At 40.4% G+C, this 27,299-nt stretch overlaps 1 protein-coding gene across 1 annotated transcript in view; it reads left to right on the top strand.

Annotated features, from left to right (window-relative positions):
- Positions 1-27,299, top strand: part of PTPRG (protein tyrosine phosphatase receptor type G) — a 394,955-nt gene that overhangs the window by 186,648 nt on the left and 181,008 nt on the right. Inside the window, exon 3 of the mRNA XM_071439469.1 lies at positions 24,090-24,269. Within this exon, the coding sequence (XP_071295570.1) occupies positions 24,090-24,269 (180 nt within the window). The remainder of the gene's footprint in view (positions 1-24,089; positions 24,270-27,299) is intronic.

Genomic DNA, 27,299 nt, shown 5'->3' with positions numbered 1-27,299 from the left:
GGAAGAGCAGGAGACGTGGACAGTGGCTCTGTCATATCAGTGCTCACAGGACTGCAAGGAGGGAGAAATGGGGCCACCTTCTCTGATTGTACCCAGGCATCAAATCAACTCCTCTGGGTTACTTTACTGCCCTCTGAGTATATTTCTGAGAATTCAGAACCCAGATTTTTGTGTGTAATAGAGTTTAGGATTGTTTAGGGACAGAAAGCTTGACTGGGTGTGGGATCAGTTTCATCTTGATTCCCCAACAGTGTGCTAATATTTTCCTCTAGTGAATATTTAAGTAGCCTAGTGATTATTTCTAAGGAAATGAGATCAAACTATTGGTAATGGTGGTGAGGAATAGAAAGACAGTGTGCCAGAGTAATTTCTTCAGGTTGTTTTTTATTGGAAATCATGATTATATAAGTTTCACTGTAAAGCATGCAGGGAACTTTGCTGCTAGTGATAATTTTTCACTTGTTACTTATTTTAGATCTTGTAATTTGTGTGTTGATTGGATTCCCTTATTGATACTGAGTTATTACAGTAAAAACCTGTGCATTTTTAGTGCTGGACTCGTGTTTTGGGATGAGGGGAAAGGCCCTGGCTGTTTTGCTGCTGGTTGGAGAAGTCTGTGGTTGGGTGAATGGAACAAGGAGTGCAGCATCCTCAGAGTGCAGCATGTGTAGTCTCCTACTCTGCTTTCCTTCTACAATCCCTGACTTTACTGGATGTTTTCCATGGGATTTTTGTTTCCTTCTTTTTTTAAACATTAAGGCTGTTTAAAATGAATCCGTTGTAATCCATGTAGCAAAGCTGTGTAAGTTCCTCATAATGCCTGTTGGGCTGTTTTTTGAATGAAAATCCCTAATCTGTTATCTGTCTCTGTCTTTAGAATAATTTTTTGTAGCTGGGATTATCTCCTCCCTGGGTAGTTATGTCATAGTTCATTTTTGAGACAGTGGCCAAGCAGCAAAATAAGGGAGAGGAGGTTGGAGATGGGAAAAGCACTGGATCAGCCCTGAAAGAATAATAGCATTTATTCATGCTGAAATGTAAACAGGCCAAAACTTTTTCAGCTAAACAAAGCATTTCTTTGAAGCATGTTCTTAATTCTTTTTTGAAATATACCTCCAGTGCAGAATGAAGTTTTTCTTCAGAACAGACAAATAAAATATTATTTTGCAGTTGATCAAAGTGAACATGTGAACTTTTCAATTTTTTTTTTAGCTGAAAATGCTCCCCATATTAGACTAGATTAATTCAATTTAGACTGGCCTTTTTAAACAAACCCCACTGACTAAGTTGTATATATCCATGGCAAATCCTGCTACCTTTGTCTCCTCATGAAAATAAAATAACATTTAAAATGGAAGAAAGAAGTTCAAATTGAATGGTACAGTGTGGGATAGAGGGATTCAGCAATCCCATGTTTCTAATTGCAGATCAGGAGGAGGTGGTTTTGGTAGCAGGGTGGAAATATTACAGTCAAAGGGAGCCATCTGTTCCTGTTTTAGCAGGAGGGTTGCAAGAAATGCCTGAAATAAGGCATCAGTCACTGTCTGCCAGTGGGTGATGGAGGCCATGGTTGGTGATGAGAACCAGCCCTGGCAGAACAGCCCTGCAGAATTTGCTGGCATTTCTTCCACCTCTGAACCTGCCTCTGCACTAAGGTCAGGGCCTAACAGCACCACGTTTAGAAAAGCCTCGTGTACAGGAGGAAATTGTTCTATTAATTGCCATTGAGGTTTCAAAAAACTTGTCCTCCCTTGATCCAGGGAGCCAGGTGGTGTTCAGTAATCTTAGACTGCCCTGGAGAGCTGTCTCAAAGAACAGAAGCCACATAATTAGATATAATTACATTTCTAGATAACTATTTTTCCCTTTCTTTTTGGTTGTGCTACAAGCCCAGTAAAAGTTTTATAGGCTTCATAAACCTGACTGGCACATACCTTTCCCCCAGCCTGAAGGATCACTGTATATTACAGTGCTGGGCAGTGATCAATGGTACAATAACAGCACTCACAAAAGGCTTGAGACCCAAAAGATGCACTAATGAGAGAGAGCACATTTTACATCTTGAATATGAATTATTCTCCTGCAGCCTGAGTGCTTGCATCATGTCAGACACAAGAACTGAGGACTGAGGTAAAACTTTCACTGAAAAGCTTCTTTTGAGGATGTTTTCAATGTAGTGGGATTGCACTGTCAGTGGGTGAATTGGGGTCAGGGCTTGTTCAGTCCCCAGTTTGAATGTTTTGCAAAATTTTTGGAAGCTGACTTTCCAAAAAATCCCTTCACTGTGGATACTTGAAGGTAGGAGCTGTCATCTGTGATCTTTGAGCAGTGCTGTCTAGCTGGGGCTAGATCTAAACTCCCTGTGTGTACCCATAGTAAAAACCCTTTTGACAGGAGAGGCCCCTCTTCTGAACAACAGCAGGTATGTGGAATGGCATTGGTTGAATTTTGGGAAATTTCTTCCAAGATGTCAAGTTGTGTGCCAGGGATAATCCAACCACTGGCAGTGGCATGGTAAATGATGGAATAGTCAGACTTTGAATGCTGTCTTGTGCTGAGATATTCATTTGCAACTTTAAGAGAAGATTCTTACCAGAAGAAAGTTATTTAAAAATGCTATGAAAATGTTTAAGTAATTGTCAAGATAAGAATTTGCTTTGTTGCAAGCAAATGATATTGCAAAACATTTTTGCAAAGGATTTTGAACACCTCAGCTAGCAGGTTGTTTCAACCTTATCTCATTTCATACTAGGAGGGACAGTTTCACAGACATCTCGTGGGTGTTATTTTGTTTTGATTTGTTTGTTTTAATTGAAGTGCTACATACTGCCTCTTTTTTTTTTTTCCCTTGCCGAAAAATATTAAACTGAATGTTGAGAATAACACACAAGCTGCTCATTTCACAAAACTCTGTGGCTGAAAAAGATTCTCAAAAGTGAGCTTATTTCTATTTGTGGAAAATACCAATTTTCCTTTGGTATTTGAATATCAAATCTGAAGGAAGCTTAAAGCTTGCTTTCAGCATATTGCTGTCTTCTGGGCAGCAAGCTGTTATCAGCATAGGTATTTCTTCTTTAGATCCTGTGGTCTTGCATGTACTGTGCAGTCCTTGGAGAGCAAAATGAGGAGTTAGCAAAGTTGTTTCATGCCTCTGCCATCTGCTCTAATTTTCACTTCTCTGCTTCTTTTGTTTCCACCTCTTTTTAGTATATTTGGGTTTTAAAATGTCAACCAAGAGAAAAAGACATTTTTAATGGGTAATTACAAATACACCTAGAGATCTCCTTGCAGTTAACTCTGCAGTGTGTTTGGGACAGACTTATATGTATCACCTCTTTCTAGTTTTGTCCCTCAATGGATTTCCCTATTGAACTGCACATCTTTTTCACTTTGCTGGTGAACTGTTTCTCCTAAAGACATTCACTTGGATTAATGGTCCAACCCATCCTGATGTTCACAAGAGATATTTTGCAGGTTTTATGTTGGTTGAAGACAGCTTGTCTGCTAAAGGGTAGATGCAGAGAAAATGGCTTTCTGTATATTTTTCCCTTCCATTTATTTCCAGCAGCTTTGCTAATATGGACAGCCTGCACAAATATATTTGTGGGTATGAATAGGCTGGGTGGATATCTAAAATTTAAGCAATTTTCTAAACATGTGCCAGGAATGAATGTGAAAACACCAGATTTGTCTGGATCTTAGAGGGCTGTTAAGAAAACACTTTGTCTCCAAAACTAGGAATTAATTTGTTTTGGAATCTTCTTAGCCCCATTTGGCTTATGTGATAAATGGATGTATATAGATGTAAAAGAGGCCTATATAATGCTTGCATACATGCACAATAGCAACACATGCACATAAACATTTACAGTGTGCATTAAACTTCTGATTGATTTAGGCTTCAGAGAGAAGCCCAGGCTATGGATTTTTCCATGCTTCTCACAGTAGTATTTCTCCTTTTGTGTGGGAGGAAATAGCCACTGTAAAAGCAGGACTCCACTGGAATAATTAAAAGCAATTAGGTCAGTATGTTTATAAGTAATCTAACAAAGTGTCTACTGAAAAATAATCGGTGAAATTCTGGTAGTTCTGCAGGGGAACCTGTGAGGAGAATGAGGACACAGGGGAGCTCCAGTCGGCGAGATGTGCAGTCCTCTAGCACTTAGCAAATCAGCTGACAAAGGGAGCTTGGAAAAGAAAATCAATTTAGGTAAAAGAAGGCATTTGTCAGAGCTTGATTAATGATGCAGAGATATCACTGGGAAAACAAAGGTTTTCACCCAGCTGTTTCAGAGTGCTGGCTGTGCCCAGGACAGCTCTGTGTGCCAGGGTCTGTCTGTCCTGCAGCACGGGACACGCACAGAGCACCCCCAGCCACCTGCCCAGGCTTGGGCTTCTGCACCCTTGGGGATCCAAGGGTTTGCATGAGGAGTCCATGAATGCCATCTAAGAAAAAACCCCAATTATCTGTGGTTTAAATCCACACTTACTGGGCTGTGCACCCACCTTGGGAGGTGTTTGCAGGGTCCAGCTCAAAGAGGCTGCAGCCCCCCTGCCTTACAGCCTTTGCAGCAGGAGGAAAATCAGAAGCTGCAGGATGAGGCACACGGCCCATGTACGAGAGCCTGTGTATGTTTATGTTCTTTCTTCAGCTCCTCATTAGTCTTCAAACCGTGGTGGGTTTTGTTTGTTTTGGTTTTTTTTTAAACCTGGTTCTCAAGAGTTTTGTGACCCCAAGAGTTTGCTATTGTTGCAAGGAAATGATGCTCTCTTTTTCTTTTTTTTAATGAGCAGTAAATGTTAAATAAATTGAATTTTAATGTTTACTATGGTCCCAAAGGAACCATACCTAATGGTGAAACCATTACCTAATGACCATAATGATGAACAGATTTTATTTAAATTTGGAATAATACTTGATCTGCTATGCTATTAATGTTGATCCTGTTTAAAAAAACCCTCTATAAATATAAAGGAATAAGTGAGATTAATGCAAGCAATATGAAGTTGAAAGTGATCGAATCTGTTTGAACTGGAATTTACTTCTGTGCAAGTCTAGATGCTGAATCTATTCTGTTTGTAAAAGCAGAATAGCACATTACTCTACATTTATCTCTTCCTTTGGAATATTCTTCCCTTAAGTTTATCTGGGTGATAGAAAGGGATTAGTAATTATCACAGAATGATCTTCCAGGATTTAAAATTCATAGTTTTGTGCATCAGAGGTTTGGGGTTTTTTCATTGAAGGGATTTCAAAATCTACATCAAAAATATTTTAATTATGTTTAAGGTCTATATATGTATGCCTTTTCATATACGATCACAGAGGAAATCTCCAACATTTCATTTTTCTTGAAAATTGTTTTTAATTGACAAAAATATATGTGAGGTTTATAAAACAGAAAAGCCAACTACTTGTGTGGTGTCAGTTCCCAAAAACTGCTCAGAGAGATCTCGTTCACATGAGTTTCAGAGTTCCAAAAAACCATATTTATGTACTTCTGTGTAGGACAGAGCCCTGGGCCATGCCCATGAGGTTACTCTGGTTACAGATGATGCAGAAAAACAAGAGTGCAGCAGTTCTGGGCTTGGTGCTCTGGCTTTAGAAGACCCTCCCTGATCCCTTGGGCTCAGAATGCTGGAATGGTGCCAATCTCTCATGCAAAGCAAGGATTTGCAGCAGACCCTCTGTGCTGAAATCTCATTTAAATCTTTTTGTGTGGTGCTTGGGGCTGGATGCAGCTTTCAGTGCTGGTGTAGGCTTCCCTGGTGAGGGATTGAGAACAAGAAACCTGGGTCACAGGGGCCTTCCAGGGTCCCTGCTAACATCTGGAATTGTACGTGGAAGGAAACTGCAAGCCCATAGAGGCTCTGGAGAACAGCTGGAGCATGTTTCCCATAGTTAAAGGGGTATCATTATCTTGGAATACAATCAAATTAAATAAAAACTGGCCTAAAAGTTTTTACTGTTTCTAACCTTGGCTGTCCTGCCATTACTTGTTGTACAGCCATGATTTATGAGAGAATGAGGTGATATCACCAAATTGGTTGTACTTCATGTGGGTGCTGCAGATCCCAGCCAGATGCTGATGATAAATCCAAAGAAATTTTCCTTTCATCTTTTTTAGCATTAGTGAACCTGGGTGCTGTTTGGGACAGGAGTGGCTGGGGCACTCTGTTACAGCTTGATGTCCTTGTGCCATTGGTGGAGGAAGCTCTTGCCTCTGAGATGAGGCTGCAGTGATTTTACCCAAAGCCTTGGAAGTCTGCAAGGGAGAACTGACCTGGGCCTGATTGTGCCTTGCAGACTCCAAAGCATGAGGCTATTTACCCCTTGAAGAGGTGTTGTGCCATGTGAATCTGGAAAAAAGCCCTGTTAGCATGGGAACTTTTCATCTTGAACTTTGGTGGGGCTTCTCATGGTGAATATCAGGGTGAAGACTTTCCTAGCTCAGCACTTCCATTCAGATTTTATTTATGTATCAATTAAGAAGCTACCTCTTAAGAGACTCTTTAAATATCCCTGTGAAGAAGTACTGAGGGTTGAAAATGTTGCAGTCTCTGGTAATCCTCTCTAATGTCACCAAAATGTCCTGGAACTCCTACAGGCACTGGGAATCCCTCATAAGAAGATTCCCAGTGGGGTCTGTGTTGGAAGGGCAGCCACAGGAGCAGAGATACTGCTCCTCTGTAAATGTTTGTGTTAACCTGGCAAAGAAAGCTCAGGACATCCAGCTGTAAGGACTGCGTGTTAAAAACTGAATTAATACATTGTCATACAGATTAGAATGGAAAAACACACAGCCAGATCTCTAATGTCTTTTCTTTACTGTGCACATTGAATAGCAATTATTTTATGAAGATAGTACATGGTAAATATTTATAAACAAAACAGGCAAAAAGTGAGACCACAGTGAATAACTATAATATTGGAGTCCTGCTTCAGAATAATGTACAATTGCATTCCTCAGTATAATAAAGTTCCTTCTTACTTTTACAGGAGTTATACAGTTGTCAGTGTTCAGTTCCAGTGGGGTGACACTGGATATGTTCTGGCTAAATTTTTGTTTAATATCAAGGTAGTATTCTTGTTCTATGCATAAAAGCAAGTAACCTCGAAATACAGATCTTTTTTGGGTATAGTAATTACTGCTTCTTCACCAACTGGAAGAGCAATTAAGCCCCAACTAATGACCAGTTTTCTACACTGTAGTTATTATGCTATATCTTAATAATAGTTATCTCATCAAATAGCTTTCTTCCTTTGGAAAAGAAGTGTCTAAATTCATTACACATTTTACAGCTACTGGTCAGAAGAGCTTAATCCTTTTATCTTTTAAGGCAATTTTAGTTTCTTTCTGTTCTCAGATGCATCTGGTTCTATTTAGATTTTTTGCCCTCTTTAATTTGTCTTCTCTGGCCACCTTAGAACATAAACCTGCTTTACATGCAGGGCTTGAGCTGGGACTTTCATCTGAAATAATGACTTAATGCCAGGCAAGGGAGATGTTCTGCTCTGAGGGCAGATGCCTGTAAAGTGTGAATTTCATTCTTTGCCTTTTAATCTAACAAATTTTGAGAACTGGCTGTTGGTGAGTTGGGGGTTTTTGGCATTCCTTTCTCTAACAATTTAAGCTACCATATTTTGAAGCATCTAAGCAGTAGCTATCAAAGTAGAAAGGGACCCTGCACTGTGTGGTTTGGTGGGGAGCAGCTTGGAATAAAAAGGGGCCCATAGGGGTGAGGCAGCACTGCCAGGTCTGGGTGTTTTATTGTTGTTCTCACAGTATTTGGTGTTTTTCCTTAAGTCACAGCAGCTGGAGTCTTCTAATGAGAGGCAAATTCATCAGCTTCCATGTAAAAAGGCAGCAGTGGTTATGGGAGAGGAGCTTGAATGTCTGTTCCTGGTATTGCTGACTGGGGGGAAAAAAAGTCACATAAAAAGTCCCCCCAAAATGCTTTGGTCATATTTTTGTAATTAAATACAATCTTTCAGAGATGAAATGCATAGTAGGATTTGGAATGTTGTAAACAGAGAGGCAAGTTCTCCATCCAAGGTGATCCCAGCCCCTGTGCAAGACCATGGCTCTGTGTGACATATGGGCTGAGAGGAAAAGCCCCTGCAGGGGTAGTTTTTACACACCATATTTTTATTTTTTCAGGTTGGTGTGTTTCTTTGTTTGGTTTTTTTTAATTTATTTTAGAAGCAATCACATCTTTTCATATGGGTTGAGAAAAATTAATCCTAATGCTTTGTTAAACCATGTTGCCGCAATTGTAGTCAGGGCTAAATCAAGGTAGAGATATGAGAGAAATTGAAGTAAGTCCTATGGTTACTTTTCCTGTTAAAAATTCTTCACAGTTTAGAGCTGAATTTGTAGAAGCATTATTAAATAAACTCTGGCTGTGGCATGTTTGCTTTAGAACCTTGTTTAGCAAAGCACTTTAGTAAATACATAATGTGAAGCCCATGAATGATATTATATCTGTGCAATGGATAGAGCACACAAGTGAGTGCTCAGTGTCCAAGATATGAGGAGCCCTTGAACTGGAACTATTCACACAACTGAAGTTAAACATTTGCTGAAAAGACATTGGATTATTCAGCTATTTAAAGTAAAGCATGTGCTTAAGTACTTTGCTGAATCAGAGCCTATAAAAAGAAATGTTCAGAAAAACATGTGAATGCTGAAAATGGAAACTAATGTCTAGTTAGCTGATATTGTGTGGCTACACAAGTGAGCTAAAGCTGGGTGTGAGACCACTGTTGGCTGGGTTAGCTCTGTGCATCTCCCATCCAAGCTCCAAGCTGTGAGCTCTACTCAGGAGTGTTTGTGCTGGCTGCCTGGGGTGAGTAAAACAGAAGTCTATTCTAGGGCAATAAATCCACTGCTTAGTTTGCAAGTCATCATACCAGGAGCATTATGCTACATGATATGCCTGCTATAAAATCCAGGGCTTCTCTGAACCACTTAATCGAGGCATAAACTGGAGCTGTGAGGTAAACTCTGGAGGCTGAGTGTGAGTAATGATCAATAAGATGTGTCTCAATAACTCTTAAATTAATAAACTTCTACTACTGATTTACTGGCTTCTCTGTGTTAGTGGAGTTATAAGTGGTTACATCCAGAATTTACTTCAGAATAAGCCCTGCTTGCTTTTTTTTTTCAGGTGAGAACCTGAAAAGACCAGTGAGACCAGAAGTAAAAGACAGCTAGTATCAGTCACTGATAGTTAAAAAGAGACATAAAAGCACTGGTGCAACCACTATCACAAAGTTTATTTGCATGAGCTTCTGTCCCTTAGAAAATAATCTCCTCCCAAAGGTGGGCACCAGGTTGTGTGTCTGAGAGGACAGGACATCACAACTGAGGAAGAAACAGAGTGCTGTATGTGCTTTTAAAGCACTCATTGAAAAAGGCCTGGAAAAGATTAAAAAAATCCTATTTTTCCAGAAAAAAAAAAAAAAAAACAACAAAAAAACCACCATGTTTTTTGTTGTTAGATAGTATGAAGTTTATAGGTGTCATCTAGAATGTAGGTGTCACCCCCATTCTGAGATAAATAGCAATCCATGGATTTTCATTTGCTTATAAGGACAATGGAAGTGGCTCCAAGCCAAGCACTGAAAGGTGTTTGGCCCTTGGACACCCAAGTGGATCCATGTCTATTAGCCCAGCTCCTGATATTGATGGATTTGGTTTCTTTTGTTATTCCCCCTGGATTAGATTCTTTTTTTGTATTTGTCAATAAAGTCATGTACTCTGGAATACTGCCAGGATCAGTTGCTCAAAGGTAGTGAGACTGAACAAAACAAATCAGGGGAGATTGAGAAAAGATTGTCATTTTTGTGTGTGTATGTGTGTGTGTGGACTTCCAGATTTTCCTCTGAAACCACAGACCCTGGAAAGTTTCTAGTTAAAAATGCTGGACATAATTTATTCTCATGAGACCAAGACTTCAGTCTCTTGAGTCCACCAACTATGGCCTTGATAAAGTCATTAAATTGCTTAAGACATGCTCTATAATCAGGATGGTTGTGTTTAATTATATATTTTGGTCCTTGTTCCCAAATACTGCTGCTGTGGTTGCCTTAAAATACTTTGAATACTCCTAACTTCTTCCTAGACATTTGTACTGGGAAGAAATTCCAGTCATGGATTGAAATCTATTTTGTGTTTTACTTTGAGCAAAATAAAACCAGAAAGTCTGTCTGCTCCTCAAAAGGCTCCTCCTGGATTCAGTGTAAGGTCACAGATACCACAGGAATACAAACAAGTGCAACAGTGCATTGCTCAGCACAGTAGGAATTGATCTTGTCCCCACAGTGAGCCAGTCAGTATCTGGATTTTTGTAGATGAAACAAATAAGGGTTGACCCAAAGGAAGAAAAGAACAGTTTTCAATATTTGGGTTTGGTACTTAGGCTAAATTTGTTGATCTGTTTCCCCCCCTGAACTTTGCTTTTTGGATACTAAAAGTCCATTGACAAATTCCATCAGAGATGAAAGAAGGAATTCAGGCTTTTAGAGAATATCTGTGATTTAGAGGAGACAGGATTCCTTTACACATTTCTGATCCAAGAAATATCCTCTAATTAGGGCAGGGGAGGGCTCTGTTTGGGTCTATTCTGTGTTATCATTGCATCCCCAGCCTGGCTGACTTCTCTGAATGATAATCCTGGGCAGTGGGTGACCTTCCCTCTGGAGAAAAGTTACCCTGCACACCTGCCTTTCCTGATGAAGACCCTCTGCAAGTGTCTGGATTGAGAAGTCTGCATCTCCATCAAGGGAAGATGCTGTGTCCTGAAGATCACCTGGAAGGCAAACAAGGACTGGGCAGGACACCTGCTGGGCTGGTGTAAGATGTAAGCTGCAGATTGAAACTTGGAGAGCAATCAAACATGGCAACAACCTTTAGAAAACAAAGCCAAAAAGCCACACACAATGACTACTCGAGATTTGAGTTCTTCAGTACTCAATGCCTTTCTGAACAAGGTGAAAACTGTTTTTAAGGCTCTGAGAGGTGGCTTTATGAAGTGTGGTGACTCATGCTTGTCATGTCAGTATGTGTTATCCAACTGTTTATTCTGGCATGAAAACCTGTTAGTTTTCACTGATACTCTAAGAGTGGAAAACCAAACAAAACCTGAGATTCCTCCCCCTGGAACAGAGCAAGCTTCAGCAGTCTTTTGGAAACATTACAAGGCTTTCCTTGATTAAGTGAACTGTTTACAGACCTGGGTAACTATCAGGGATGCCAGAGGTTAAGTGAGATAATTTATTTTTGATGAAAATCCAAAAAAAACAAAATCTGGTTTCAATTCTGTGCATTAACATGCCAGTTAAGCAACTGGAAATACTGTTCAAGGAACATCTAGTTCATAAATGAATAAGGATTTCAGGCCTGGAGTAGAGAATCTGTACAAACTGTGCAGCAAAGGCTGCTCTGTTGGAGTGTGTGGTTTTGCATAACAGGTGAACTGAAAATGATGGGTATGACAGGAGCTATATTTAAATGAGCTGAGTTGAAAGCAGTGCAAGAATAGAGGAAAATGATATACACAAATCACGGTGAATTCTGTCCTCCGCAGATCTATTTCTTTTGTCCCAAGCAAAAATTGCTGTGATGGAACATGAGGAACTAACTTTTGTGACCAAATGAGCCGAAACAACAGTCTGAGATTGGCAAAGGTACGTGCCTTGTGGCATGTGAAGAGGAAAGAAACAAATGTCTTCTGCAAAAAACTGAGGAAAAGAACAGTTTCATTTTCCAGGACTTCAGAAGGATTTTTAAGGATTTTTTCCTTATGTAGAAGGAAACTTCAAGGTCACAATTACCAGTGTTTTAGGTCAATACAGTCATTGAATTTCTGAAAGGTCAAAGCTGGAATGAAAACTACTGTGAATGGGTCTTTACACAACCAAGTTTCTGGGTTTTTGTCAAGTATTTTTGCATATATTTTGGAGTTTCAGCTACTATTGGCTTAAAGGAAGGACCAGCAAAGTGTAGAGCAAGTGATGTTGTTTTGTACACCACTGGCTGGACTGCATCAGTGTGGTGTGAGGATCTCATGCTTCCCTGCCTCTGGTACTAGAAAAATACTGTGGTGTGATAAAAATCATCATTTAGGGTAGGCTCAAATCAGAGGAGAGCTCCAAAGGGCTGCAGTATCTTTATATTCTCAAAGGAAAGTCCTGGTGTTATCAAACTCAGTGCCAATCTTGTCACATCAGTGACACCAGTCTGCACTGGGGTTTGCCCATCATCCCCACACTGCTTCTGTCCTAAGTCACCATCTCTTTGTAACTTAACCTTAAATACAGCAGTAATTTTACTCCAGTTTTACTTCTTGACATTACTGAAATGACTTAAATATTTCAAGTCATGTTCCTCGGTGGACTCATTAGGTGGGGCATACAATAAATTTCATTTTTTTTTATTTAGGGAGTTTTCACTGCCATTTCTCTAGGCTTAAAAGCACTCATGCTTTAAATAGCAATTTACCTTTTTTATTTTGCTGTAAAAGTCGAAATGTGCTGGTTTTCCATACTTTCAGACACCTGTAATCTCAGTTATGCTGCATTGAATTGAATCTCCTATTTGCATTGTTTGGTTTTTTCCCCCATTTTCTTTTATACCATGTGAATCCTGTGTCTGTCCTTGTTACATCAGGCTTCCACAAGAGACAATCAGGTTGATCTCCAGGCTCGTCCTTTCAGTGAGCATCTACTGCTTACCAGGTTTATTTCCCCCCTAAAGAAATTTTCTACGTGTTAAGCAAAAATGGTAAAAATTATACATTTTTTTGTTACTTCTCAAGAAGCTCCCGCTGGGATGGGCAGTGTGCTGTCTGTTAGCATTGTATCAGAAAGAGCTGCATTTTTCCTTAAAATAGCTTTGTTATGAAGTTCATTTGACTGAAAATATTTTGCATGCTTAACTACCTGCTCGTGAATTTTTCTATGCCAAGTAATGTGTCAGGAGCTAGCGGAGCATAGTAAGTTAATTACTTGTGTGCATACTGTGAAGGAAAAGCAAACAGCAAGGCACCGGTGATAGGAAGAATGAGACTTCATTTCAGTCACCAGAGATTGTGTTGTTAATGAATCCACTCAATCAGCAGGGAATTGGTAATGTAGATAAGCCCAGGTATGGCTGTGTACCGATAGGAAGATTAGTCCCTCAACCAAAACATTGTTTTTAGTGAGAGTTTGCTAATATTGAATAGTTTCTCAGAAGCACTGGTGAGATAAAGTAACAGCCTGAATAATTATGGCTGTCTCGAAAAGACATGATGACGCTGATGATCTTCTAATGTGCTCTGCAGACACCATAGAAATCCAATATCTTACAGATTTCACAGTGAAGTGCTACACTCCAGATTCCATTTTATGGTGTGTCTCACCACGGGCTGCCCAATCGCTGCTGTGACTGCAGAGCACAGGGAGCTGTTCAGAGCTGGCTGCTGCCCTCCCCACACCGGGCAGGGAGGGCTGTGGGAACACCTGCCCTGCTTCCCAGCATCCTTGGTGGCAGCAAGTGAAGATGCTCCCTGGGAGGCTGTGGGAGCAGCAGGCAGTGGGGTGGAGGAACAGGTGATGCCCTTACACTGCCCTGGGGAAAGCTCACCCTGGGAACAGCTGCATCCCAAAGCCTGCAAGCTGCACTCTGGGGTGACCGTCCCTAAATGAACGGTTCATGTGGTGCTGGAGGAAAGAACTTTTATCCCAGCTAGGGTAGCTTTTGTTATTTTTATTTAACTTAGCGTTTGAATGTGCACCACAGGTACTGTGGAAGTGAATCTCCTGCAGTGCTCACCCTGACTCCACCCATCTCAGCAGTTCCTCGCTGCCAGCTCTCTGCAGCAGCTGGTTTTCCCCCAGAGCAGCTGCTCAGGTGTTTGTGTGCATTTTCCTGCAAAGGGTGGAGCTGACAGAAGGGACGGGGTCTGGGGCAAGAGAGGGGCTGCTGCCAGTGCCCTCCTCCAGCACTGATGGGTCACTACCTAAAACTCATCTGGAGAGAAGGGGTACAAGCAAATAAGATCCACATTAGGAACATTAGGTCCCTTTCATGACTTTGATTTGTTGGGTTTTTTGGCTTTGTTTGGTTTTGGGGGTTTTTTGGGGGGGTAGGTTTGTTTATTCCATTTATCCTAATCTGGATTTTGCTAATGGAAAAGTAAAGCTGGTTTGGAGCAGTTTAAGCCATGTAGTGTAACATACTGGAAATGACAGATATAGAACAAAAATGAGAGAACTGGTTGCAAATGTTCTCTGTCAGCCACAGAAGCAGTGCCTTCTGATGGAGTACCTCAGGCTGGACACTAGAGCTGCTTATTGTCTTCCCCTTCATTCCTCTTAAATTAATGGTAGAAACATAGACTGAATATTAATAGAAGTTGAGGGCAGGGTTCATGATGTGTCATTAAGTAAAAGCTAGCAATCTCCCAGCACTCTCCTGGGAGCCATTTTACTGGTGCATATTAGTGACAGGGACAGCTGGATTGAGAAGGCTGTTGGAACAGAGATGCCATTAAGAACTTAGTTGGGTAAAAGTTGATTTTCACCTAAAAAGGCAATATCACAGCAAAGGCCGTATTTGTCAAGATTTGATGAGTGGCTTTGGGCACTGTAGTGTTTTCTGTGATGTGATTAAAACAATGAGGTCCTAATCTGGTGGCTGTCTCTGGTCAGGTTAGGATCAACAAGGGGTTTTGAAAAGCTGAGGGTGACATGTTTCAACAGCAGATAATTTTATCTTCCTGGCTTTATTTTTTAAATCCACCCTCCACTTAGGACACTTCTGTTTTTTGTAAACCTCAGCCAAAGCAACAAGTGAAAATCATTTTTGTAGTAGGTTTCTTTTGAAAAGATGAGTACTTTCACCAGTGCCTCTGGATAAGCTTTATTGATATCAGCCCTCCCTCCCTTTATTCCCTTTCTATATTGCTCTGTGCTCTCTGTGGGTGTTTTATTAACTTGCATCCTGCAAAAATTCAATAAAAATATACAGTTTTTCCTGTCTTTCCTCCTCCTTTTCTTTTTTTTTTTCCATGCTGGCTCTCAGAGACAGAGCTCTGGGGAGGGCTTCTTTGGTTTGTTACGAGGAACAGATGGGAATCAAGGAAAGGTACTTTCTGTTCCTGTACCCACCCAAATTGGAGGTAATTAAGTTACAGTGATGCATCATTTACGTTAGTAGTTTCTTTGGTGAGATCAAGCCTATTAAGGGTACATGTGAGAAGTAATAGAACTCAAGTCTGTGGTGCTTTGAGAAATAACTGGAACTGGGTTTTTTCTACATGTGTTTGCAGGTATGCCCTGGCACCAAGACCTGTAGTGGGACAGTTGAGTCTTGCACAGCCTTTTATCTCCATAGCTGTCTTGAAGTTTTGAGCAATCCTTGCAGCTGCTCTGATGAGACAGGTGAACTTCTCCCTTTAGAAAGGAAGGGAGTGAGATGGAGCATGTAGCTCCTGGTGGTAGGAAGGAGACGAGAAGCAAGATGGGAATTTTAGATTTCCTGAGGTAAATGTCGCGGTGTGTTACTGTCACTGCCGTTCAGGCTCCTGTCTGAGCCCCTGGACAGGTTCAGCAGCATGGCAGCATGGATGCTTCAGCAGGGTCTCAGTCAAGCCCTCAAACAGCCCATGATCTCTGGCTCAAAAACCACAAAAGGGTTCCTGAGCCCATCCTGTCTGTCCTTGCACATTTTCTCCTTGCCTCACTGCTCCTGCAGCCTCAGGTGTGTCTCCCACAGTTTCAGCTCAGCAAATGCTCCAGGGCTGCTCCCCGGGTTCAGCTCCAGATCCTGTGGGGACTGTCACCTGCAGTGCACTGGTGAGATCACAGGTACAGGGTGGCAAGCTGGCTGCTTGTCTTCTGGCTTTTGCCTGCTCTTGGTGTTGGCAATGGTGGCTGTAGTTAGCACTGAGCCAAATTCAGGTCGTCTTGCTTCCTTTTCTTTCAACAAAGTCTTGCTGAAGCCCCCAAAGCCTCCATCTGCATCCAGCAACTCTTGGGTGGGAAAGTTTCTTGCCCATTTTCTTCCTCTTGTTTGCTCAGATTTATTTTCTCGGAGCTTTGTTCATGCTGTGCGTTCTCCTTGGAGTAGCACAGATGGAACCATGGTTTACATCAACATTATATGAGCTTGTGCTTTTTCATATGTTTAATTCTGTGAAATGCCAGGCTCATTTCTTCTTTTATCTTTGCTCTCTGCAAGAAATGATGGTTTTTTTTCTTTCTCATGGAAAGGTTGATCACCTTTCTGGTGTGTTAGTGCCAGCTCTGGAAGATGGCCTTGGAGAAAAAGCATGAAGCAAGGTGTTACAGAGAAGGGGAGGTTAGCCCAGGGGAATGCATCTGTTCAAGTTTGAGATGTTTTATATTGTGTTTGTCTTATGTTGTTCAGTTCAAGCTTTTTGAGGCAGCAGCTGTTTGCTAGTGAGGTTTGGAAGAATGGAACCCCTCTTCCTTCTGCTGTATTGTGGCACTAGAGCAATATTAAATATCCCTCCTTTCAAGGTCCATCATCATCCAGCTATTACCCTGTAAATGAAAAAAGCATAGTTGAAAAGAGAGACCCTTCTTCAGAGAAATTTGGCCTGGATGTGACCTGTCCAATGCACCCATTACTAAAATCTGTGTCTTCCTCCCAACAACATAAAGTGCTCTCACTCAGCTACTGCATTGATTTGCAATACATCTTCATTCTGTAATTTCCATTAGGATTTATACTTTTCAAAATTATATTTAGGAAAAAATCTATTTTTATGTCTGTCCTTAGTCTTCACAGGGCTTTACTGAACTAGTATAAGAATAGAAGAAAGATAATTTACGATGCCTTCATATAAATTAATCTCCTGTTTTTTCCTTATATTGTAAGTTATCACCTCGTTTATTATATGCAGCTCAGGGTGAGCAGTTTTAAAAGGCCTCTGACGGTTATGAAATGAATGGTGTGAGATGTCAGATACATTTATTAAAAATGTAGAAAATGATAAAAAACAGAGGATGTAGATATACATTGTCTCAGTCACTTGCCACCAGCAGGCACTTTCAATACCACAATTTATCCTCCCACTCAGTGAGTTCTGCATAATAATTTTATTGATATTGTTGTGCTCTGTGCTCAGTATAAATAATTTTGAAATATTAGTTGTTAAATTCATTAGGCAAGTTTATCTAGAGTTTATTATGTGAGACACCCCTGAAAAAGCCCCAAACTATTTTGCCAGCACAGCTAAACTTAGTACCATTTTCACTTTTGTGTGGTGGTAAATTATTCAGCTCACAAATGCTAAAACTTGAAATGTTTATGGAAAAAGCTTGTTTTAGTAATTACACTTTCTCCACTTTTTTTGAGCTTCCTGTAATGTTTGTCCTAAGCTCCTGGTGTTTCCTAATGTTGGATATTTATCATACATTTTGCCACTGGCAGGTTGATAGGTACAGTGGGAGCTTCATACAAGATTCATGGCAGCTTCATACTTTTTTGAGGATAAAAATTGGGATGCAGAAAGTCTGTATATGGGGGGGGGATATATAAAAAAAACCCCACTGCTTTGTGACTGTGTAATAGAGAATAGTTCACTAAGGAATGCAAAGGTTGAAAACACATTCAAAACTTCTCCAAAGGTAATTGAAGGTTAGGAAGTTTAATTAAAAACCCAGCAATAACTGCAGCATCTGTGGATATGAAAATTTCAGGAGAACATGCATGGCACTCTGTCTTTCAGTCTAAAAGCTGCAGACATTATTTGATAGTTTATATTTAGGAGCATGATTTAAAGCCTCTCTTTGTGATTGCCCCATCCTGGCAGTGTGACAGTACCACTGACACGATGGGTTCTGAAGATCAGCTTTCCTTCCACAGCCCCAGGGCTGGACAGTGCTGGAGCTGCAGCTCTGGTGGCATTGGTGCTTCTGTGCTGCTGCTGCTGGCTCAAGGGTTATTTAAATCCAGCCCCTTTTTGTTCCATCTTCTGGATTCTGTGTTTGTTCCAACAAGTACTGGTTAAGATACGCCTTATTGGGGATTGTTCATGGGGGAAGTTTCTTTCAGATTTTTTGACTTCTCAGAAAACTGTCCCTGGTTGTTTGCATCTCTCCCAAGGCTTGCACACCTTCCCTGTACTGAGCTTGCAGATTGCTTGGACCTGTTTGTGTCTCAGCAAGCTCTTCAGGATCTTGCCCTTGCTATTCGGTCTCATTTTTCAAGCAGTAATTGGAATTTTCTGCAAGCACGAGTGTCTCATGTTAAACAGAGTGATGACAGAGAATAATAAAATGAAAAGCCCTTTTCCCCCAGGGCAGGAAATCTTTGTTCAAAGCAGCACTGTGAACTCTTAACTACAGGCTCTCCTTCTCCATCCCTTTGATTTTGGCATGCCATCACTTTAGAGCAAGACAGTATAATTTCAGCAACTTTTCCCCCTAATATAATGATTTAACAACGTGGCTGCTTTCTCTGCAATGGGAAGACTTCTGAAAGATGCTACTGATTTTTATCAAGGCTTTCAGGGATTTTTATACCTTTACCTCTGCAGCCTCATGCTAAATCAATCAGCAAGAGATATGTCATTCAAATCATTCTTTTCGGCCTTGTATCTAAGTGCAGTCTTTAAGCTTCATCCTACAGATTTCACTTTTTTTCTGCTTCCCCAGGAGGGGACTGCAGGTGAGAGGAGAGGGCAAAGGGAGGCTGATTTTTCAGCCAGTCTGGACCTGCAGTACTGCCTTGCTTCCTGTCACTATTTACATGGCTTAAGCACCTTCCTGGACTTATGGATACAGCTCCTTTTAAACGGCAAACAGTGATGATGAGATCTTCTGGCATCAAGTAACAGCTTCAGGATTTTTGGTTCCAAATAACAGAGAGGAGCCCTGGGACTGAGATTTCTGAAGGATCTTAAAATGCTTCACTTCTGTAGTGAATTTCACTGATACTTGTTTGTTTAAAACAATTTTTCCTGTTTGAAAATCCAGCCTGCTATTGAAGTTCATTACTTTGTAGCTGAGCAAGGGCACCTCTTCCTTGTTCTTCCTCTGTGTGGAAGAAAGGAACTGATTTTGTTTGCTGATGGTGACATTTCAGTGTTTCTTGAGATTTGGCTCGCGATGGAGCAGTTCAAGTAGGGCAGAGATTCAGATCTGTAGTGTTGCTCAGCTAAATGCTGGGATGCTTGTGCAGGTCATAGCTGCCCGTCCCTGAAAAGGGAAGCACCTCCATTTATCCAGAGCCTGTAAAATTTACAGAGGTTTTTACCTGTCGTGATCCTTGAGGTCTGTAGGCTGCCCCTCCAGAGCTGTGCAAGCAAAGACTGGGACCTCTGTTTTCATTTGAAGAGGAAATACTAATTTGTTCTGTCCATCCCTAATAACTGGTTGGATTTTGTTCTAAGAGAAACATGGAAGTTTCTCCCATATTGAGATGATGGGATAGGATGTCTCCATGAAATGACCAAGCTAATTGCAGAAATGAAGGGATTTGATTGCTTTGCAATCATTATTACCATTTTCATTCAGAAATGAAAAGTAAAGAGGCATTGAGTACAGACAAAGAGTTGTCTGAGGTAATTCTATTAAAAAAAGGACACCCAAGAACAATTAATAAAAAACCTCCAAAATTAAAGCCTTTAAACTAGTTCTTTCCATGTCAGGCCTGAGATTTAAAATCACATTTTCGTAAAAACGTTTAGAAAACAAGTGAAATTAAAAAAAAAAAAAAGTTTATACTTCTGCTTCTTTATGAATGAATTATGAAAATCATATGACTCAAAATTTGCTAATTTCTGTAAAACTATATCTGTGTAAAGTTATATCTGTTACAGACCAGTTTATATCCGAGTAGCTGATCCATTAATTAAAAAGTTATGCAAAATCAAGGAAATGCCAATGTTTTTAATAACAGATGTTTTAAACAAACACCTTCTCTGTGTGAGAAAAACAAATACATTTGATTTTTTTTTAAGTGGAAGTTTTTATACAAGCTTTAATTAGATTTTGGCAGAATACATTACTTTAATGGTTTTTCATTAATGAAGACCGCTCATTTCTTTATGCAGTAAAAAGAAGAAAAAAGTAATCTTGGATTATATTTAAGGAGCAGACAGTGTATTAAAAAACTATTAAAGTTACTGCAGTCATTGACAGAATGATTTTGCATGAGAAAAGAATCTAGGAAGCATCAGGTAATTTCAGACAAGGATGGGTGATAACATCTCTGGCGTGAAGTGTGGGTTGAAATGTGTGTGAGACCCCAGCTCTCCTCCCAGCCTGGGGAGCCCTTTTGTCTCTGATTGCAGCAGAGGAAAGTTCAAGTTCCCAGAGACCTGGCTGCCACCCCAGCACACCCTGCTCTTGCATTTGGGTGATCTGGGGTGGGCCCAGCCCTCCTGCCCCAGCTGTTGGACCCAAACCCATGGTTCCCTTTTCAGTTCCTGCAGATGCCAAACATTATCAGTTATCATTCTTTCTGTGCTGCCTCTGCATCAAATATTCCAGCTCTAGGAGGAGGCTGCTTGTTGTTTACCTTTGCCTGCAGGTTGTCCCACCATCTCAGTGGAAATGTGTGTTATTTGTTAACACAGGTGTGGGCTCTTGGCTTCTGAAAACCGAATTATTTATCAGCCTTAAAAGGCCAACTCAAATTCATTTGAAATTTTATTTGATTTAAGTCACCATGCTTACTGTTGGAAAAATGAAATACAAATAGCCATAAGTTCCTGTGTTTCAGATGGGTAAATGTCACACACAAAATTACAGGATTTCTTTTTTTAACTAGGTTTAAGTGAAACAGAGTCTTTATTTAGTGTCATGTTTTTATTTAAAAGCATTTATTTAAAGTTCTAAAAAACAAAGAATTCAATAAAGCAAGACAGGTGTAACTGCAAATGATTAATGATATAATTCTCAGTACTTTATAAAGTGTCTAACGCTGAAGAGATTTATACAGTGCAGAATGGCAATTGTGCTTTGATGGAAGGAATAGGTAATCAATATCTGCAAGCTTGGAAAAGTGTTCTATTTCCTCCTCTAATGATATAGGGCTTTTTTGCAAAGCAAGGATGTCTGGAGCATGAGACACTTGGAAGAAGAATTAATTTGAAATCTGTAGTGGAAGATCAGTTTTAATTGAAAGTGCACTTGAATGTCCATGGAAAAAAAACAGGCAGTTGGGCCTGAACCCTTCTGATGGCCACCTGGGAATTTGTGAATCACACTGCACTATTCTTGATTACATTTTATAGGTTGTTGAGTGCCTTTTTTTTTTCCTGGGTAGGAGCTATAATTTATTTAGTTTTGTTTCAAGCTCAGAAGTTTTCCTCTCCCCTCGTGGGCCTGCCTTCCCCTTTCTGTGGTCATTGTTAAAGCTGGGGCAGCCCCAGTTCTGCACTGCTGGGAGTGGAGGTGTTGGGCTTGTGGCCCCTATATCTGTCTCAGTCTGCAGCCATTATGGTGCAGGTCACATTGCATGTAGTCATTTACATATCAAAAACCTGTGAAAGAAGTTAATGGCAAGCCCAGGCATTTATAAAATCCTGGGCTGATTTTAACTAGCAGGTCTTGAACCTCTAAATCAGAGCTTAGCCTTATGACTGTAATTTGTGATGTCAGGACTTGGAGTCACAGCACCAGCACTAAGTTGAGGTTTTGAACTGCTGAGAGAGTTTCATTGCATTAGATTCTTTTTTTTCTTTAATAATTCAGCACGAGTATGGAAACATTTTATGCATGGAAACTTATCCTGTCACATGGAAAAAACAGATACTGCTAGGCTTTATTTTGTTAGATTATAGATGTACAAGCAAGTGAAGCTATTGTGTTTATCAAAAGAGATTTATTGCTATTAAATTAATTCAAGCAAGTTAAATTAATTTAAGAAAAAAAAGAGAAGACTTGTTTTTTAAAATGAAACAAAGCCTTCAAAAGTCTGTGAAACACTACATTTCAGCAAGAGTCAGTTCAGGTACCTAAGTCACTTGAGGTTTTAATTCAACATGGTGGTTTGTTTGTTTACCCTTATGGCTTATTTTATTCATTTTGACAAGGCAGTTTTCACTGCAAATAGGTTGAGAACTGGCTATACTTAAAATAAATAAGTAAATAAATAAATAATTGTGACATCGAAGAAACCCTACAGTCTCTGTTAAAATAAATCTGCCTACTTAAAAAAAGGAAAAAAATTCCTCATTGACACCAGAATACTTATAAAAGAAATATTGGAGTGCACAGCCCCTTTTGAATGCACAGCTGAAACCACTGCGATAGCCTCTGTGGGCAGAGTGCTTTTGAAAAGCTCACCCCTTGTTTATAACAAAGCCAGAAAACGAGAGCTGGCGGGTTTGATTATGTGTAGTGCTAGATATTTAAAGCAAATTCCCAAATTTCATGGGGTAGATGCAAGGTTATATGTAAAGTAAATCTGAATTTCCAATTAACTCACTACAGACCAATTACTAAGAGCATCCTGATTGGAGAAAAATAGCTGTGCTTGAGTGGAAGACATTTGGTTTCCATTATGTAGGGGTTTTAATAATTCTGTTCTCCTTGGTTGTGCCACATTGGGAAATAGCTGAAAGCAGCTCTTGCTGACAATATAAGTTGAAGCCCAAGATAAACAGAACTGATTTTTAACCTGGGCAGATGATGTAAATGATTTTTAAACTATATTGCAATTTTGTCTAATTGTACTTGAAAGTAAATTTTTTTTATTGTCATTTGGGTACCAGGCAGCATTTGTGTGTGATGAGTATAGCAAAATCTTGCTATTGATTAAGTGTCCTGCATCAGCTCACAAGAAGACAGCACTAATGCACTTTGCAACTAGACAGATTAAAACCCAGAGGCCAGAGAAACTGGCCTTCCCAACTGCTGGGTTTGGGTGGCACTAATTGAATATACGTATGCTGCTCAGATGCAAGGGTAATTAATGCACATTGGTGCCTCGTTTCCTGCTGGCTGCCCACTGAACAGACCTGCTGACTGTGTAGTTCAGAGGTGTGACACAGGTGTGACATCAGGACTCTCATGAGAGCAGAGTTCAGCGAGGGCTTGTAACTTGATTTTAGCACTTGGGCTTGGGCAAGTTGCTTCCCTTCTCAGCCATCAACTTCCCTGTCTTTACATGAGAATAATGTGGCTGATTCCTGCTGTAAAGCACTTAAAGAGCTGTGAGCAACAAGTGCTTTACAAGAAATCTATGCTGTCATTTCAGGAGCTTAAACCACTGTTTGCACTCATAGGAAGATAAGCTCTCAGTCTCTGTTAATACAACTTCAAGGTTGGAGAGGCAGGTCATAAGAAAAATTTGAAATTCATTTTAGATCCTCCTAAGAGTGGTGCTGAGGGTCCCTAGTGTTCTAGTACATCTTGGGCTGGTATGTGGTGTGGATGACAAGGTCTTTGCCTCAGACCTTTCATTTATCCATATTATTTTAATTGTTCATCCAAACTAGAAAACTCATGTAAAAATAGCAACAAAATAAATTTACTGTGTATTCTTGAGAGGTTATTGTCCTGTTTACTTCTTCCAGAGTAATTTTTTTTCCATTGTTGTTTTCTTCAAATTTAGTAACATACATTTAGTTTAATTCTTTCTTTTATTATTTTCTGGCTTCAAAACCTCCAAAAGAAATGAGATCATTAATAAAGATCATATTATCTAAGCATAGTATTGCAAGAACACAAGTTAATGTGTGTCTGTTACGTTATTTGTCCATAATGAAAGGATAAACTATACAGTAATATATTAAGGCTGGAGCTTTAGGGAAGTTCCTGGAGCAATGTGGTAATTGATAACATATGCACGGGAGGAGCTTGGGAACTGCAGAAAGTTTTATAGAATAGTTGTTCTTTAAAAAAGGCCATTGTTCATTACTGCCAGAGGCAAAGTTGGAACACAGCACAAAGCCAAAGGATTTCAGTCTCCTCATAAGTTAAAAACTCTTAACCTCTTTCAAACGTGGGAATTGTAACTGTGGTGGAGTTACCTGGGGAGCTTAAGTGCTTCATCCTCACACTTAAGAGTTCTCCAGCACTGTGGAGCCACTGGGATGCTGACACTGGTGTTTTTTCACAGGTACCTATGGTCCTGAGCACTGGGTGACGTCCAGTGAGAAGTGTGGGGGGTCTCACCAGTCCCCCATAGACATCATCGACCACCTGGCCCACGTTGGAGATGAGTATCAAGAGCTGCAGCTGGATGGTTTTGACAATGAATCTTCAAACAAGACTTGGATGAAAAACACAGGAAAAACAGGTATGTTCTCTTCTGCTTGTCTCCATAGCCTGACTGCAGTCAATTAGAAATTCAAGCCATGTTCCAACCTCCTCCCTTTTCATTGTTCTGTTGTTTGGGTTTTTTGTCCTTTTTTTTAATGTAATTTTTCAATAGGAGCCACCTACCTCTGCCTCTGCATTCTCTGCAGAGCTAGTTCTACAGATTGATTTTAAGGGTTTTTTTTTAAGGGCTGCTTTTTTTTCGTGGTTTTTTTTTTTTGTTCTCAGTCTAAACTAATTCTCTTGGTAGTCAGTTATTCCTCAGAATAAAAGGCAGTGTAAGAGTTTCAAGGTGTAACCTTGAATTATCAGCTTTGGGAGGCTGTAACACCTAATCCAAAAGAATGCTGAGATGCAGGGCTCAGGGGGAAGGAGAGGGGAGGTCTTAGAAATTGGAAGATTTTAGAGAAGGAAGAGCAATAACTGCTCAGAGTAGTGGGGGTTTATTAATGTTTTTCTGGTATGATTATAGCACAGTGTTCTTCACTGAACTGAATCCTTTTCTGCTCTGTCTGTTCTGGCTTTTAGAAAAAAAAGAGCAGGCATGAGTACTGCTTATTTTTACCAAAACAGTTCAACGAAAGGTCAAGGTTGATTTATATGCAAAGCTGCATGCATTTGATTACTCTTTAATTCTAAAAACGTAAAAAGCAGAAATTATAAGGCCACCCTCTTCATTTGACAAGGTCAAGTATTTTTAGGGAATTGGATTAAACCACTAATTAATTCAATTTTATTTATTGGAAGTATATTTTTATCTTTATTAACATCTGACATGCATCTCTATAGTGCTCTCTGTGCCACGTCCCCTGTCACAGGTGGGCTAGCTGGACCCAGGGCATGTACCTGCTCTGGAGCTGTGGCTCAGCTGTGTACACAGTGTGACCTCAGATACACCCATCAACCCCAGGGCACTTCCCATCTGAGCTGCAGTGTATGTGCAGCAATGTTACTGTTACATGTAAAGGATAGCATTAACATCCTTCTTAGAAGAATAGCACCATCACTTTCTTCAGGTCTTTTTAATTACATTTATTGCTGATTACCACAAACAGCCTCTCTGACCATAAAGGGCAGGGTACATAACATGAGTAGATTAATTAAGCACCAAATTTCCATAGCATTCAACCTTGCCTGAACCTCATGCTGCTACCAAGGGCAACCAAGTCAGGATTACAAAGCAAACAGGAGCACTTCTCAGTAAAGCTGGGAAAAAACCCCAAGTAATGCAGCAAAACCCCCAGCTATGCTTGGTGGTGGTTTATGTTAACTGGATTTGCTTTGCAGTGAAGGAAAACAAGCTACAGTCTGTCACTCCATTTCATCTGAGGGGCAATAACTCCTGCTCAGATCCTGAACTGCTGGAGCTGGATCTGAGGCACTTGCTGCAGCTTCCTTTCAGGGACTTGTAGAGAGCAAGAAGATCTTCCCTGAGCCTCCTTTTGTCCAGGCTGAGCCCCCCCAGCTCCCTCAGCAATTCCTTATCAAACTTGTGCTCTAGAGCCATCCCCAGCTCTGTTGCCTTCTCTGGACACACTCTTAGCCCCTCAATGTCCTTCTTGTAGTGAGGGGCCCAAAAGTGAGCCCAGTGCCAAGTGCAAGGGGCAGTCACTGCCCAGGTCCTGCTGGCCACACTGTTGCTGGTACAAGCCAGAGCCTTGTGCTGTTGAACTGAAAAGTGTCAGCAGATTTTCTGGTCTTGGCACAGTTGGCAATGAAAGCTGAAGCTTCAGTCTTCTCTGCTGGGTAATTTTAACACTGCTGCTATATTTGATTTCCTCACCCATTGGGGTATGGATTTTTGCTGACAAGTTATTGCTTCTCAGAGCAACAGTAACTGTCACTTTTCCTGGTAACTTATGGCCTTTTACTGGTAACGTGAAGACTCTTTTTGCCTTGCTGTCAGCCCTGATTTCTTCTGCTGAGCTCCTGACTCCTCCCTTGTTTTATCAAGTCCCATTCCTTTTCTTGGTTTTCCGACCTTTTGAAGAAACTTGCCTGGCTTTAATTTTTAAGGTGGTAAGTGGCAGAGCAGCACACCAAGTAGGATGTTTTGGCTTGTGGGTAGAAGATAGAGGCCGACTGTGCCATAAATCGCGATGCATTTTGGCAGCAGAGTCTTGGAGCAGATGGCCACACAAGACCTTCATATTGCAGACTGACAGAGACAGTAAACTAAATAACTGTTTAAGAAATGGTGATGGATGTAGAGGGCATTTCTCAGCAATTAATGTCTGGTTTAAAGAGACAGGGGTCCCTGGGAAAGCTAAAGGCCCTTAACCTTAATGCTCATTAACTGGCAGGAAATATGCTGCTTGGGTTATTGTTATGGCTGTAAGACCTAGTAATTTTTTTTTAAAATGATTGAACAATGAATTATTTTTAGGCTCTGAAAGGTAATTCTGTTTAGATTTGTTCTGCTCTTTCTTATTTATTTCCCCCTCTCTACCAGGTAAAGAGCAGACAATGTACAGAAAACAGTGTTTTATTCAGAAAATATCAATGGATTTTATAGGTCTCTGTCTTGACTAGAAGTGCTTTTGTGCACAATTACATTGGCAAAGGCACTAACATGGGTTCAATTTCTTCACTAGAGTAGCTGACCATAGTATTAAGTGATAGAGATCACTTGGAGGATATACACATTTCATAGTTGTATTTGCATTAGTTATGGTCATACCAAAACTAAAATGAGGAGAATTCTGCTTAGAAAATCTTACTAAAATTTCTGCCAGAACTGTTGTTAAATATCCTGTGTAATAATGTGCATCATTCTGGCTGGTCCTGACCATCAGAGCTGCTCTGCTAGGGCACGGGAAGAGCTGCTTTGAGTCCAGGTTTGTTCCTACACTCACAGGGGTGATGGGCATCCAACACCAGCCCTGAACCTGAAAATGGCATCACACAATTGTGGTCCTGGTGGCTGCACACCATTTTCTTTGGGTTTTTAATCTCAATTATATAGTATTTTAAGTCAGTGGGCTTTGGGAGTTGATTCCTTGCACTCTAC

The sequence above is a fragment of the Agelaius tricolor genome, unplaced genomic scaffold, assembly GCF_023055355.1.
Source record: "Agelaius tricolor isolate 1412-34295 unplaced genomic scaffold, bAgeTri1.0.p SCAF_14, whole genome shotgun sequence".
NCBI lineage: Eukaryota > Metazoa > Chordata > Aves > Passeriformes > Icteridae > Agelaius > Agelaius tricolor.
The sequence above is the reverse complement of the archived record's forward strand: the minus strand, read 5'-3'. Positions and strand labels throughout refer to the sequence as shown.